Raw genomic sequence first — 15955 nt, 5'->3', positions numbered from 1 at the left:
AACTATTTTTAACTCACTGCATTTTCCATCTTCTGTTGTCAGTTCTAGTTAAAATTGTTTTTAATTTTGTTGTACAATCCTGTTGCTATTAAGCTTGCTTCCTGAACTCACATTGTCAAAGGACTTTACCTCAACATAACTTGTATTGAATATATCTTCTATTGTCATAAAATTATATTTTAGAATATATTGCATTTTGGTTATCATTTTCAACATCCTCTCCCATTGCATGATCTACCACATTTGCTTCCTTGTATTTTAGAGCTATTTTTAATATGAAGTGTTCTTTTCATGGACAGGCTAATTCTTTACCTTTTTTGGTGATTCTGATTCTTTCATTGGTAATGGGCATTATTCTCAACTTCACCATGTTCTTGTGCACCATAGTTAACTCAGCTCTAACAACAACCATTGTTGGAGTCCTCAAGGGTGTCGCTTCCACTGTGAGTATACAGCTTTATTTACAGAATAGAAACAAGTGGTGTTCTTTCTGTTAATTAAATATATCATTGCTGTGCAAACAATAAAATTTTTTCTCCTCTCCAGACCCTTGGTTTTATCCTGCTTGGTGGTGTGCAAGTACATGCCTTGAATGTGATTGGATTGGTCATCAACACAGTTGGTGGTGTGTGGTATTCATATGTCAAATATAAGCAAAAGAGCAAGCCACAGAAGGTAATACCTGATGTAGAGAGACTCATCATAATCATAAATAAAATCAAGAATGGGGTATTGTGGTTTAGTAGTGTTTTAATCAATTACAAATAAGGTTTAAAATATTGGTGTCGGTGTGGAAATGCCAGTCATCCAAATATGAGAAACATGTTGGAAATGTCAGAAATATTGTATGGAATTATTGTAAAAATAATAGACTTGGTGAAAACATTGTAAATATGCAAAATATAGAATGATATTTTATGAAATGATAAAAGAAGCATAGACAAAATAATATGTTCAGGAGTTCCCTGTAAATCTTAAGATTTAGAGCATCATGATAGAATGAGTTAAAGAAAAATTTAAACTAACTGGAAAAGTTTAAGCTTTAATGTGCCAAATCAAAAGAAAAGAAGGCTGAGGGGTGGGGAGGTAATGATGGTGGACTGTGGGTCTGAAGGTTTCATGGTGACTTCAAGGTGGAGACACTTCCTGAAAGTGGAGGCTAAGAATTTTCTGTTCGAGAAGTTAAAAATCAAGGGACAACTTAGCTTGAAGATAAGGGAGAAGCAAAAGGCAACTGTTTTGGTAGAAGGAAAAGAGACAGTGGAATGGCTCAAAGATTTTCTGGTTGAGGTTGCAAACAAAGGGAAGAACCTAAGTTGGAAAGAAAGTGTTACAGCAACAGGAAGAAGGTACATATTGGAATGCAGAAGGAACTATAGAGGATTTTACATTACCCTTACAGAGTTCTTTGCCAAGGGTAAGAAACAATTGGTATGCTTCCCAGAAGGAAAGGATAGCCAAGGTTGGCAGGGGGTTGCTGAAAGTCTTAAGGCTCTTCTGACTAACTGGAAGAAAGAAAAACAGGAGATCTCTCAAGTGGAAGTACTTTGGCTCAAAGTACAGCCACTCCTACTATGAACATCAGTTTCAAGAGAGAAGTGTGGGAAAGGATGCTGGTAGTTGAAGGTAAAAGTCCAGTCTCCGGTTGGAAGAAAGTTGCTGATCTTATGCAAGATAAGTTGATGTTAAGTACTTTCATATTAACTCCTTTTGACAGTTTTAAAGTAGTACTCGATCCCCTTGGTAGTTTGGTGGAAGTTTCTGCTAAGAGCTTCCAAGAATTCTGGGGTTCTTTGGACGTGTTTCATTGGACTCCCTCATCTAACACAAAGGCATTTTCGATCATGGATGGAGTGGTGATTCGGGTATTAGGGCTGGCTTTTCATATCTGGAAACATGAAATAGCCTCTCTCATTGCTGTTCTTTGTGGTGCATGTCTCGATGGTGAATTTTGGAGAGATCTTCTTTCAGCAGCCCTCCTCTTGAGTGGAGCCAAACCAGCAGAGATCCTTAGGAAAATAATTTTCTGTGTGGATGGACTTTTCATCCCAGTGTGGTTGGCTTCCTCCATTGAAGTTGCACTGTAAAGGAAAGGTCGGAAGGTAGAAGATGAACAAGTAGAGGCACAAGTGCTACATGGAAGGTTGGGATTGGAAGTTCAGAGGTCTGACAGAAGGATAGGATTGGAAGGTCATAGGTTTGACAGAATTTTCACAAAAATGGATAAGCAGGCTTTAGCTCCTCCAAGAGAAGTGGGCAGATTGGAAAGTCAAAAACGTGAAGACCAAGTTAATGGGCTGGCTTATTTAAAGGCCTATGCCCAGGTGGCAGCTAAAGGCCCCAAAAACAGACTTTTAAGCACTTTAGGGGGTCTTTCCTCAAAAGGAAAACAATTTGAATTTAATCTAGTTGCAGAAAAAACTAGGGAGTCTCCAATTAAGGGCAAACCAGTGGGTCAAACCAGGGAGGGCCATATTAGCCCTCATAAGCCTAGAGAATTGTGTGGGCCCATTGTTTTTAGAAGGAAATGACCCAATTAATTTGAGTCCACTTGTCCCATCTGTCAAATTGGCAAATGGGCCAAGTCTAGAAGGCCCACCAGCCTCAGAGGCACATGATCACTTAAGTAGTCACATGCCAAAGGGCCTCCTTTCGATAGACACCAACTGTGGCCTATCTTCTTCCTCAAGCCCTGCAAATCAGGTTTCAGCCACAACCCAGAATGGGAGCTCTTTATAGTGGATCCCATCCAAGAAGTGTTAGTGTGGATCCCCGAAATGTTAGACACAGTCAGTTAGAAATGGAGGAGGAATTTTCTTCAGTCTAACACAAACGGCACAGTCAGCCTTGGTAGTGTGGATCTGCAGCTGTCAAGGTCGATCTTAGAGGATAAAAGCTTTCACACAGACTTGCTTTTCTTAGAAGATGATGCTTTGGGCCCATCAGAAGATGTCCAGGAGGAAGTTTTGCAAACTCTCAGGTCACCAAAATTGGTGGTAAATCCAACAGAGCCTACAAAGGAAACACATGGGACACTTAACCCGGAGCCTATTCCCTTTTCAACAAGCAATACACTCTCTTCATCGAATCAGAGGAACATGAATCTTTTTGTTCACAGAACATAGATTCAACAATTGGGGGACAAAATGCTAAGGTGGATTTGGATGTTACAGTTAACACAGTTTTAATAGAACCAAATACACTTCCACTTTTTCCTCAGACACAAGGTTTGGCGGCAGCCCCTGATTACCTTTCTGGGACATTAGAACCTTCGTCCTCGCCCCATACTGGTATAGGTATGTCTGTTCATTTGGTTTTTGGTACTGATGTGGGTTCTATGCTTGAAACAGGTGTCTCAACTTCTCAACTGGAAAGAACAACTTTTAGAGGGGAAGGTGTGGGCATAGCTAATGGTTGTGTTGAAAAGGAGAGAGAACTTTAGTTGAGAAAAAAGCAAGAGGAGGAAGAATTAGAGAGGATATGGGGGCAAATTTGTGAACTATTGGAGGAGTATAAGATCACAAAGGATTATTTGGAGGAAAACACATATGAGAATGGGAACCCAAAAAACTGTCCAAGCACCTGGGGAGTGGGAAATAACAGAAAGAAAAAGAAAAGAATTGAGGTAGAGAGGTTGATTTCAGATATAGAAGGGGACATTGAGTTTAGTGGCAGAAGGGGAAGAAGAAAGACTCCCAAGTAGGAATCTTTAACCTTAGTTGGGCTCCAAAATTTTGTTTCCCATGAAAATCATCAGTTGGAATGTGGGGCTTAGGGAGCGCAAGGAAAAGGAGGTTAATTAAAGACCTGTTCAGAAGGAATAAGCCTGATATAGCGATGCTACAGGAGACCAAATTAGTCAAATTTGACAAAAGATGGGCCAGAAGTGTGTGGAAGTCAAGAGGAATAAGTTGGGCCTTTGCACCCTCTTGGGGGGCTTCAGGGGATATTGTCACATTGTGGAGAAAGGATGCTGTAGAGGCAGAGGAGTTAATAGGAAACTTTTCAGTGTCTGTAAAGTTCAAGTTGGTGAACAATGGTTTCATTTGGGTGTTGACCAATGTGTATGGCCCTAATATCTATAGAGAGAGGAATGAATTTTAGGAAGAGTTATATGGAATCCAAGGGCTATGGGAGGGTCCTTGGTGTTTGGGTGACGATTTTAATGTATTATGCTATGTTAATGAGACAAATAACCCCCAACAGCTCATTACAACTAGTATGAGAAAGTTTAATAATTTTATTAATTATAATGAGCTTAAGGAGCTTCCTCTTGTGCATGGCCTTTTTACTTGGTCCAACTTCCAAGAAAGCCCAACTTGCTCGAAGCTTGATAGATTCCTTTTTAACGAAAGTTGGGAAAATCATTGGAGAGACTTGCTATCCAAAGCTCTACCTAGAGTTACCTCCGACCATTGTCCCATTAAGCTAGGACAAGAACCTTTCGGGAGTGGACCCAAACCCTTTAGATTCGAAAATATGTGGCTGACACACGCAAATTTTGTAAAAAAGATTGAGGAATGATGGAATCAAGATATGAGGGGAGTGAAGTGGAAAGGGGTAAGGTTTCATAAGAAGTTGAAAAGCCTGAGAAGGAACTTAAGAGAACGGAATAAGGACCTTTTTGGGAGAATAGAGGAACAAAAATCCAATTTGATGACCCAAATAGAGGACTTGGATGAGAAGGAATCTCAACGAACCATGAATACTAAAGAAAGAGAATTAAGGTGGAGGTTGAAAAAGGAATTAGAGGAGGTTCTTTTGCGAGAAGAGATATCTTGGAGGCAGAAATCTAGGCATAAATGGATAAAGGAAGGGGACAGGAATACCAAATTTTTTCATGAGATGGCCAATTGAAGAAGAAGGAAAAACTTGGTGACTAAACTTGAAGTGGATGGTGTGGAGTTGGACTCCCAAGAGGAAATGGCCAATTGTTTTGTAACGCACTACAAATCTATATTAAAGAAACCTCTAGCTAGTCAAGTGGAGTTGGTTGGGTTGGATTGGCCTACACTGTCTGAAGAGATGAAATTGTGGTTGGAAAGGAGTTTTGAGGAGGAAATACGACAAGCAATTTTTTTCAATGGATAGATCTAAGGCACCAAGGCCAAATGGCTTTACTATGGCTTTCTTTCAACACTGCTGGAACATAATTAAAGGAGACTTGTTAGAAGTTTTCAAAGAATTTGAAGAACAGTCTATCATTAGCCGTGGAGTAAATGCCACTTTCCTAGCCCTGGTCCCTAAGAAGAAAGAGGCCAAACATCCCAAAGATTTTAGGCCAATCAGCTTGATAACAAGCATCTATAAGATATTGGAAAAGGTCTTATCTTTGAGGATCAAAAAGGCTCTTCCCCCCATCATAAGTCAAGCTCAAGGTGCTTTTGTTCATGGTAGACAAATAGTTGACCAAATTTTAATAGCAAATGAAAGTGTGGAAGAGATGAGAAGATTGGGTAGGCAAGGTTCTGTTTGCAAATTGGATCTTGAAAAGGCCTATGATTTAGTGGGTTGGAGTTTTTTGCTAGAGGTGCTCAGAAAGTGTGGTTTTGGGGATAGATGGTGCAAGTGGATAGGTGGTTGTCTTACGTCTTGCCATTACTTAGTTTTAGTAAATGGAGTAGTAAAGGATTTTTTCCTTGCATGTAGGGGCTTGAGACAAGGTGATCCGTTGTCCCCTTTCCTTTTCACATTGGTTGTTGATGTTTTTAGTAGACTTTTGTCAAAAGCAGACAGGGTTGGATTGATAAGAGGATGGAGATTAGGAAGATATCAAGTTTCGGTTTCCCACCTTCAGTTTGCAGATGATATCATAATCTTTTGTGAGGGATGCGATTTGTTGAGGGCAAGGAATTTGAGAAATCTAATAACCCTCTTTGAGAATGTCTCAAACCTGAAAATAAATCTTGAGAAGAGCTGTGTGGTGGGGCTAAATGTGGAGGGAAGGGAGTTGGAGTCTATTGTTGCCTGCTTAGAATGCCCTATTTCTACTTGGCCCTTGACCTATCTAGGTCTTCCCCTAGGTGCAAATCCAAAGGAAAGTAGGTTTTAGATCCCGGTAGTAGAGAAGTTTGAAAAAAGGCTAGTGACCCGGAAAAAGAACTATATCTCTCTAGGGGGTAGAATAACTTTAATTAGTGCCACACTCGCAAACTTACCCATCTACTTTTTGTCTGTTTTCAGTATACTTGTTAGGGAAGCCAAGAAGATAGAAAAGTTGATGAGGGATTTTTTGTGGGAATCAAGTGCACAAAAAAAGGATCATTTGATTAGATGGGAGGTGGTGAGTCGAAGCAAGGAACAAGGGGGCTTAGGGTTAGGGTACCTAGTAAATAAGAATGAAGCTCTTTTGGGCAAGTGGTTATGGAGGTGGCCTTTGGAAAGAGAAAGATTGTGGCATGAGGTGGTGGCTAGTATCCATGGCTGTTTTGAATCTGGTTGGGATGCCGGGGTATCTCGACGGGCCACACTCACTACTCCTTGGTAGGCGATTTTTGACATCCTCCCAAAATTTCTCAAGTTCGTAAGGTATGATGTCTGCAATGGTAATTTTGTGCTTTTTTGGGAAGATGTTTGGGTGGGCAACCAACCATTAAAAGACCTCTATCCCTCCCTTTTTTTCTATTTCCCTCTATAAAAAGGAGCCTATTTCGAGTTTTCTTTCTCACCCCATTCTCCCATTATCTCTTAATTGGGATTTTGGGTTCCGTAGAGGGTTGAGGGATGAGGAATCGATTTCTACATCTAAGCACTTACTTTTACTTGATTCTGTTTGTTTGGACCCTCCTAAACCAGATAGAAGAATTTGGTCTTTGACCTTGAGTGGCTCCTTCTCTTGTTCTTCCTTCTTTAAGTCCCTTTGCTCTACTCCTTCCCCTTTGTTGTTCCCAGTTAAAGAAGTCTGGTCAAGGCCAATTCCACCTAAAATTGCTAGTTTTTGTTGGGAAGTGTATTATGGTAAAATTAATACTGTGGACAATGTACAAAAGAAGAGACCTTATTCATGCTTGTCCCCCAATTGGTGCATTTTATGTAAAGTGCAAAATGAGGACTGTTATCACCTACTAATTTCATGCTCTTTTACAGTAAATATATGGAATTGGGTTTTTATGCTGTTTTGGCATAGGTGGAAAGTAATGTGGAAATGTAATAGGGCAGCCCTCTTATGGACCATTTGGGAGGAAAGAAATTCCAGAATTTTACAGGAGAAGGAGAGAAGCATTGCTGAAATAAAGGATTGTATACACTGACAAGGGTAATCCTTTGGCTAAAAACCACTGATCTCTTTGCGGATTACTCTAGTGATGACCTTTGAAGGAGTTGGGCAATAGTGGCCTCCACATCATCCAAGAAAAATAGAACACAAGCAAGTTGGTTACCCCCTCCGGAAGGAGTTGTGAAGTTGAACTATGATGGGATCAGTCAAGGCAATCCAGGACCTTCGGGTATAGGAGGGATCTTCAGGAATAAGGATGGCAACATTCTGTCCTTATTCTCAGGTCCAGTGGGTTATGGAGACTCTACAAGGGCTGAGATATTAGCTGTGGTACAATGACTACAGATTTCCAACCAACTTGGAGTGACTAATTTGATAGTTGAAGGAGATTCTGAGATGATAGTGGGATGGATATTGGACCCAGAAACTGTTGGTTGGGGATATAGGGACATCATCAAAAATGTTGAATGGCTTACGAGCACCATGTCAGTTAGCTTTCAATGGGTTAGTAGATTGGCAAATGCTTTGGCAGATTCTTTAGCTAAAGAAGGGGCTTCAAGGGATTCTCTGTTTTTGGCTAATTTGTAACTGCAATCTGAAAATAGTTGGGTTTGGAACCACCTTTAAGGGGAGGTAACGCCTTGTGCCTCCTCTTAGGGTGCTTCATGCTTGTACTATTTCTATCTCTATTTAATAAAATACCATTCATTTATCAAAATTTAAACTAACTGAAAATGTAAGTGGTTATAATAGATCAACCAAATAATCTATTACACAAAGATCTAATATTTAACTTCATGCTTGAAATGAATATTTAGCCAGCTCAAAGTGGTAATCATGTTAGGTGGGAAATAGCTTTGTTACTCCACATATCTACAATATTATCACCAACTTATGTTATAATACTATCTCTTATACTCCATGTAGTGTTGGTAGTGTTCATTGGGGAGTATGTATGCCATGGAAACTATCTTCATACTCCACATAGTGCTGGTAGTGTTCATTGAGGAATATGTTGATTCTAGTAAAGTTTCGTGTTGCTACCCATGGAAATGGAAATATGTCGTGGAAATATTAGGGAAATTAGGGAACATTTTAAACCATTTACAATGAATTGTTCTAAACAAGAAAATAATAATTCATTGGAGAAGAAAATATTATTATGAATTTCAAATTTACTTTGTAAGAAAACTTGGAAGTTTATTAATTATCAAAAAAAAAACTTGGAAGTTTATTGAACAATACCTATACTTGAGAGCTAAAGTACCAGAAATAGAAATCATTACCATGGTAGATTTTCTATTGACAAAGACTAATATTTTATCAGGATGAAATTTTTTACTTTCTTGCATTTAACGTGGTTAAGAGTTGGCATTGTAAGAAATAGTAAAGAAATAAAGTCCTTTATGAGAAAAGTTGTTTTCTCTAACATAGTTGTCAAGGTGCCAAGGCAAAGCTAGGCAACAGGGGAGCACCTTGTTGCCTAGGTGCCTAAATGCTTGCCTAGATGTTGCTTAGGTGATGAATTTTTTAAATTAAAAACCTAAATCCTATTTAACTCCCTAGGATTCATAGCAACCAGCAATCATCTTTCAGTAATAATTACCAATAATCCTCATCAAATAGGTATAAATTTATCAAGACATTGAAAATCAACAAATTTGTGAGAAGAAAAACAAGAAAGAAAGCTCAGATAATATAGGAGCTATACTCTTGTTTTGTCATAGGAAATGAAAGGAAAGAAAAAACTTAGAAAATAAATAGAAGGGGTGCACCCCTTGTTATTGTCCTAGAAGTGGTAATAGTATTGCAAGAAAAAGATAGTGTCCACTGCTCACCAACTTATGTTTTGATTGAACCCAAACATATAAGAAAATAATAAGAAGAAACTAGTATATGAATTATAAACATACCATAATCCTATAAAATGAATATTTTAGTATTATAGTGTCTATCTTAATATTATAATCTCTCAAAATAGAAAAATGCAAGAATATTATATGTTGCCTTGTATAAAAATAACCGGATGCTTGGGTGAGCCAACCCTCCATGAGTACCTTGTAGCCTAAGCATCACCTTGACAACTATGTTCTCTTCTTATATCTAAAAGCTTCATCTACTCTTCCTCATACTTCATTAGATTATTCAAGTACTTAATCTTCTTTAATAGTTTTGGAGTGTGCATTCCTGCACTACATATTAACAATACTATTTATAGAAAACAACAACCAATACAAATAAATGAAGTCATGAAAGCAAACTGAACCTACTCTTAAGGTTGGATACATGTTCTTAGTGTTGTCAATGGGTCAGTGTAGACCTAGTGCCAAACCAACAAATAAATGTACAGAACTAATTCCAAAGAAAACCCTATAATATTAAATTAAAATTTTCATTTATTCAAAAAAAGGTTGTTAATTTTTATGGCCAAGCCCAGTGATTTAAAAGGCGTGCCTCAGGTGCGCCTAGGCGCACAGACGAGGCACATTTTAGGGTATGTGCCTCGCCTAGGTCCTAGGCACAGTCCTTTCAAAAGGCGCACACCTAGTGTGCTTGGTGTGCCTTGCGCCTCAGCCCAGGCATGCGCCTTTTGAAAAATTGTCTCTTTTTTGCTTTTTTTGAACATAGCAGTTGGGTCGGGGGCTCCACCCCCGTGCCATGCCCCTCCAGGCAAGTGCAAACAAGTCCATGTTAGGTGTTAAATTCTTAGTTCTCAGACAAAAAATAATGAATTTATAACTTTCATTGCCTTTTAAGAAGATATTTTATTGCAATGAATGAATGAACAACATTAGAACTAAGAATTTAACACCTAACATGGACTTGTTTGGGCTTGCCTCAAGGAGCGTGGCACAAAGGCAGCTCATAGAATCAGAAATGTAATATGTTTTACATTACATTAGCTACTTGAAATAATGCAATTGAGTGAAAAAAGAGATTAGAGGTTTTACATGCTTGAAAATGTTTTATATGTTTGATTTTATTTTTAAATTCTCATTTGAATATGCTTTACATCTTATGTGTATGTATTTTAATTTTAGATAATAGGTTTTTTAAAACATTAGTTTTAAATTTTAAGTTTATATTTTTTATTAATATTATGTTTAATTTTTTTATTTTTTTGACATTTTTTTATTTTTTAGCTTTTTTTTTTGTTTTTGTGCCTTGCTTCAAAAAGGCACCTGCCTCGCCTTATGCCTTGTGCCTCAGGCGCAAATTCACCTCTGCACCTTTTTTGCACCTTGCGCTTTTAAAACACTGGCCAAGCTCGGATGCCCGGCTTGGATGCTCAACCTGAGCCCAGGTAGCCTAGAAGGCCATTGTTACTCTGTAAAAACTTGGCTTAAGAAAACCCATGATCATTCCTAGTCAACAATAAGGACTTCCAAGTCTAACCCAATAAAAAAGGCCATTACCCTCAAGAGTGCATTGTAAAAAAAGGAAATTTGGGACCCGGTTATTGGTAGAATCAAACTAATAGAGATTTGCCGAATCAAAAACCTGCAAAAAAAAAGAGATGTTTCTTGTGGAAGAAGAGAAAGAGAAGAGAAGAAATTGAGAAAGAAAGAGAGAGCTTCTTAGATCTGGATGCCTTCTCCATTGCTTTTTATACTTTAATTAAAAGAATGGTACAATTATAATTATGCCCTTATAGGGCAGCTAACACATAAAAAGCTAAAAAACACTACTCCAAAAGGTACCAATAAGAGTGTTGTGGTCCTCATTTTCTATCTAGACAAATAATAAACAAAAGCAACTAATAAATCTCCACAAATCTGCATAAAAACCTCAACGCTTCTCCTCAAGTTGGGAGTAAATGTCACATATTCCCAACTTGCGTAGGTCATGTTTGAGCTTGTTCTTTGCAACCCCTTTGGTGAAGATATCAACTAACTGCAACTCAGGTTAGACATAAGACATGTACACTTCTCCAATTGTCTCCCTTTCTTTTATGAAGTGTCTATCAACCTCAATGTGCATTGTCCTATCATGCTAAGTTGGGTTGTGGGCAATATTAATCGCAACTTGGTTGTCACAATATAACATCATGGGCTCCTTTGCATCTATCCCAATCTCATTTAACAAGGATCTAATCCAAAGTAATTTTGAAACACCATGGGCCATAGATCTATATTATGCCTCTACACTCAACCTAGTCACCACTGATTGTTTTTTATTCTTCCATGAAACCCAATTTCCTCCCACAAAGATACATACCCCTAATGTGGATCTCCTGTCATCTAGACAACCTGCCCAATTTGCATTTGTATAGGACTCCAGTTTCAAATTCCCATGATCTAAGAATAGAATCCCTCTGATAGGATGCTTTTTAGGTATGCAAGTATCCTGTCATTTGCTGCCAGTGCTAATCCCAAGGAGCATGCATATATTGACTTACAACACTAACAACATAGGAAATGTCTGGGCGTATCATACATAAATATAGTAGCTGGCCTACCATCCTTTGATATTTCCCCACATCCTTAACCAACGCACCATCCAAAGCATTAATCCTGTGGTTCAGGTCAATGGGAGTATCAACTGGTTTGACTCCTAGCTTCCCAATTTCCTACAGTATGTCCAATACATACTTCCTCTGAGAGATAAATATCCCATGCTTGGATCTTGCAACCTTAATCCCTAGAAAATATTTTAGCTCACCTAGATCCTTAATCTCAAATTCTTTGCTGCAGTGACTTCTTGAGTGCATTAATCCTGTGGTTCGGGTCAATAGGAGTATCAACTGGTTTGACTCCTAGCTTCCCAATTTCCTACAGTACGTCCAATACATACTTCTTCTGAGAGATAAATATCCCATGCTTGGATCTTGCAACCTTAATCCCTAGAAAATATTTTAGCTCACCTAGATCCTTAATCTCAAATTCTTTGCTGCAGTGACTTCTTGAGTGCATTAATCCTGTGGTTCGGGTCAATAGGAGTATCAACTGGTTTGACTCCTAGCTTCCCAATTTCCTACAGTACGTCCAATACATACTTCCTCTGAGAGATAAATATCCCATGTTTGGATCTTGCAACCTTAATCCCTAGAAAATATTTTAGCTCACCTAGATCCTTAATCTCAAATTCTTTGCTGCAATGACTTCTTGAGTGCATTAATCTCCCTCAGATAATTCCCTATGACAACTATATCATCCACTACACAATTAGTATTGACACGAGTGCTTCTCTCCTCAAAGAGAGTGTGATCTGGCTGTATTTGTGTGTATCCAAAATGGATCAATGCCCCCTTAAACCTATCAAACCATGCCCTAGGTGACTATTTCAAACCATATAATGACTTTTTTAGCCTGCAAGCTTTTCCCTCACCAACATTCTCATAGAAACCAAGTGGGATGTCCATATATTCCTCCTATAAATCACCATTAAGAAATGCATTTTTAACATCAAGCTGGAAGAGAGGCCATGAATTAGTAGCTACTAGAGACAAGAGGATCCGAATTGAGTTCATCTTAGCTACTAGTGCAAAGGCCTCCAAATAGTCTATACTATAGGTCTGTGTATGCCCTTTTTTAACCAATCTTGCCTTATACCTCTCTATGCTACCATCCATCCTATACTTCATAGTGAACACCCATCTACACCCAATTGTCTCCTTTTCTGCAGGAAGATCAACTATCTCCTATGTATGGTTCTTAATCAAAGCCTCCATTTCTTTTGTCATAGTTTTTCTCCACTTAGGTTTGGAGAGTGCCTTGCTAACATTCTTGGGTATAGACACAAGAGTCTAGGGAAGAAAGGAATGCATGGTAGGGGGGTGATAGGGCACTATAGGTGAGATGGTGTGAAATGCAATGGGTTGTACACTTTCTCTTTCCCTTGCTGAGTGTAATAGGAATATCAAGATCAACTGCAACATTAGTGTTAGGTATAGAAACATCATTAATAGGATCAAAGGCAATAACATGCTTAAGGGAAATACCTAGAATTATATTATCCCAACCTGGAATCTCGGATGGATCGACGGAGAGTGGAGCTGGTTCTTCCACTAGAGCATGTATGGAGTCAACCCTCTTGTGTTGGCATTGAAAGAACTATGTGCAGGCCATAGTGGATCAAGCAGTGGGACTGGAGTTGATGGTGGTAGTGGATCAGGTAGTGGGACTAGAGATGATGGTAGAACATGTGGAACTGATGGAGCTGATGAACCAGATGAAGGAACAAGAAGAGGAACAATTGTGAGCTCTCCCCAAAACTACCCCTGAAGAGAACCATCGAAGAAAAAGAATGTAGACTCAAAGAAGGAAACATCCATACTGATAAACCTATTCTCCGACATTGGATCATAACAATACCCCTTCTGGTTTTTAGCATGCCCAAGAAAAATATATATTTTTCGCTTTAGGACCCAACTTCCTACAATGAGGACTAAGAATGTGAACAAAACAAACACACCCAAAAATCCTCAAAGGTATATGAAATATCTCCCCATTTGGAAAAAGAAGACTGAATGGCACCTTAAACCCTAGGATGTGTGTAGGTACACAGTTAATCAGGTACATGGCCGTGAGAATTGCAACCCCCCAAAAACGAGTAGGAATTGAAGCACACACAATAAGACTTCTTGCCACCTCCACAATGTGTCTATTTTTCCTCTTTGCTACCCTATTTTGTTGTGTATAAGCACCACTCTAATGATTCATCCCATGCTTTAAAAAATGTGGCCAAATCCTTCTCAAAATATTCTCTAGCACTATTTTATCTAAAAACTTTGTCCTCACCCCAAATTGTGTGAGAACCATCTGGTAAGATTGTCGTACCAAAATAGATACCTCATCACGTGATCTCATCAAATATATCCAAGAATATCGAGTATGACCATCCACAAACAAAAGGAAATAATAGTACCCACCCAAGGAAGAAATATGATAAAGTCCCCATACATCATTGATTGTGAACAGTATCAAAAGCAAAAGAACTTTTATTACTTGGATTAAAAGAATGTCTACAATGCTTTCCCAATTGACAACCTTCACACTTTCGACTAGATAATTGAATAGACTCAAACAACCTTGGAAACAAACATCTCAATAATTGAAGAAAGATGGTTGAACTGATTATACCAAAGCATAATTTAACTCACTAACTTTGATCCAAGGAGGTCCCTCCTTACCTGAGGTGGATGCATAGTTTGCAACCACATATGAACTACTTGTATGAGCAAAGTAGTGTGGCTGGCTCTTGGGTTTTCTGCACTTTGTTGCGCCTAAAGAACTAGAACTAGCCGAATCCTTTTTCCATACTTTTCCAACTCAGTTCTAACTACTGCCATTGCAATGGACTACAAGTCAACTTAGGTAAGAGGTCCCGAAGCAATTGCCACATTTGCATTTGTCTTCTTGTTCTTGACTCGAGCTGGTATGGGATGTAGATGGAGCTTCCAATAGGTATCTCTGATATGCTTTCTATAGTCACACACTAAGTCCTTATCCTCCCTCCCAATCTCACTACTCCCCCTATCTCAATTTGGCTGAGGTTTGATTGTACTAAACATAGCTTAATGGTCATCCCAGACTATCTCAACATGTCATTCCTCATGCTCTCCTCTCTCGACCCAAAGGCTTAGGCATGAGAAAGAGTTATACTGTCTCTAGAAAGGATGTGTTGCCTAGCAATATCAAATTCGGGGTTCAGTGTAGCCAAGAACTCAAAGATCCTATTCTTCTCCATCAACTTCTTATATGTTGTTGCGTCCTTTATACTCTCCCAAACCACAGTCTCTAAGTGATCTATCTCTTGCCAAAGTATTTTTAGCATGGAAAAGTACATGCAAGAGGTTTATCTCCCTGTTTTGTATTAATCACTTGATTCCTCAACTAATAGACTTTAACTACATTCTATTTTTGGGAATAGGTCTCGGTCACTCCATCCCAAATCTCCTTTGTAGTATTAGCTCACAATTTTTTTCCAATGTGAGGTAACATAGAATTACACAGCCAGGACATCACCATGTAATTCTCCTATACCCACCAAGAGGAATCTGTGTTAGGTTTCTTCTCCCCCACAGTGATGTACCCCAATTTCCCATAAGCACCAATAGCCATCTTAAATGAATGTGCCCATTCTAAATAATTTGTACCATCCAATTTTACTGTGGTCATAATCCCATACCTAAAAGAGATACTTCCTCCACCCAGATCCATGTTACCGGTGGACTTTTACTGAGTACTCCAACCATCCATTTCAACTTCAATCAGGTTAAAAACAAGAAATAATTAGGTAGAAGGCTTTCTAAAAGAGATCAATCTCACACACAAGGGAATAAGGACTTTCCGAAGGAAGAAAAAACTACACGGTTTCTCCCACCTTCTCCCACCAGAGAGAAAAGTGAATAGATCTCTCTAGAGGGCTCCGAAACTGCTAGAAACTGAACCGCCCCCTATAGAAAACTCGCAGAAGTCCAGAAAAGTCTGATCACCCAGTATCAGGTCAAAATTGAAGAGTCCATCTTACCTAGGACTCTTCCCCGCACTCCAATTCTTCCTGATTTTGATACCAAAATACAGATCACCCTCTTGATGACTGAAACCCACCAAAAATCTAAGAATTGGGCAGTCAGTCGATCTAGGACTGCATGGAAGAACTCCAAGAATTCCTAGTCTTGCTCTGATACCAAGTAGAAATTTGCTGAATCAAAAACCTGCAAAAAGAAGAGATGTTTCTTGTGGAAGAAGAGAAAGAGAAGATAGGAGATTGAGAAAGAAGGGAGCTTCATAGATC

General features: G+C 38.8%; 1 protein-coding gene across 9 annotated transcripts in view; it reads left to right on the top strand.

Moving 5' to 3' along the window:
* LOC104605330 (UDP-galactose/UDP-glucose transporter 7-like) overlaps nt 1-15955 on the top strand; it is a 49421-nt gene that overhangs the window by 29536 nt on the left and 3930 nt on the right. For 8 of the 9 annotated variants that reach the window (XR_016079573.1, XR_736582.3, XM_088893401.1 and 5 more), the window contains 2 exons: nt 300-443; nt 547-675. Coding sequence is in view for 7 of the 9 variants with exons in the window: in XM_088893401.1 (XP_088749527.1) it covers nt 300-443; nt 547-675 (273 nt within the window). In the remaining 2 variants the exon portion in view is untranslated. The remainder of the gene's footprint in view (nt 1-299; nt 444-546; nt 676-15955) is intronic. The other variant, XM_088893400.1, reaches the window with a different exon arrangement.

Source organism: Nelumbo nucifera, chromosome 8 (assembly GCF_055504915.1).
Source record: "Nelumbo nucifera cultivar China Antique chromosome 8, China Antique-T2T, whole genome shotgun sequence".
Classification (NCBI taxonomy): domain Eukaryota; kingdom Viridiplantae; phylum Streptophyta; class Magnoliopsida; order Proteales; family Nelumbonaceae; genus Nelumbo; species Nelumbo nucifera.
Note: the sequence above shows the minus strand (reverse complement) of the source record. Positions and strands in the feature narration are given on the sequence as shown.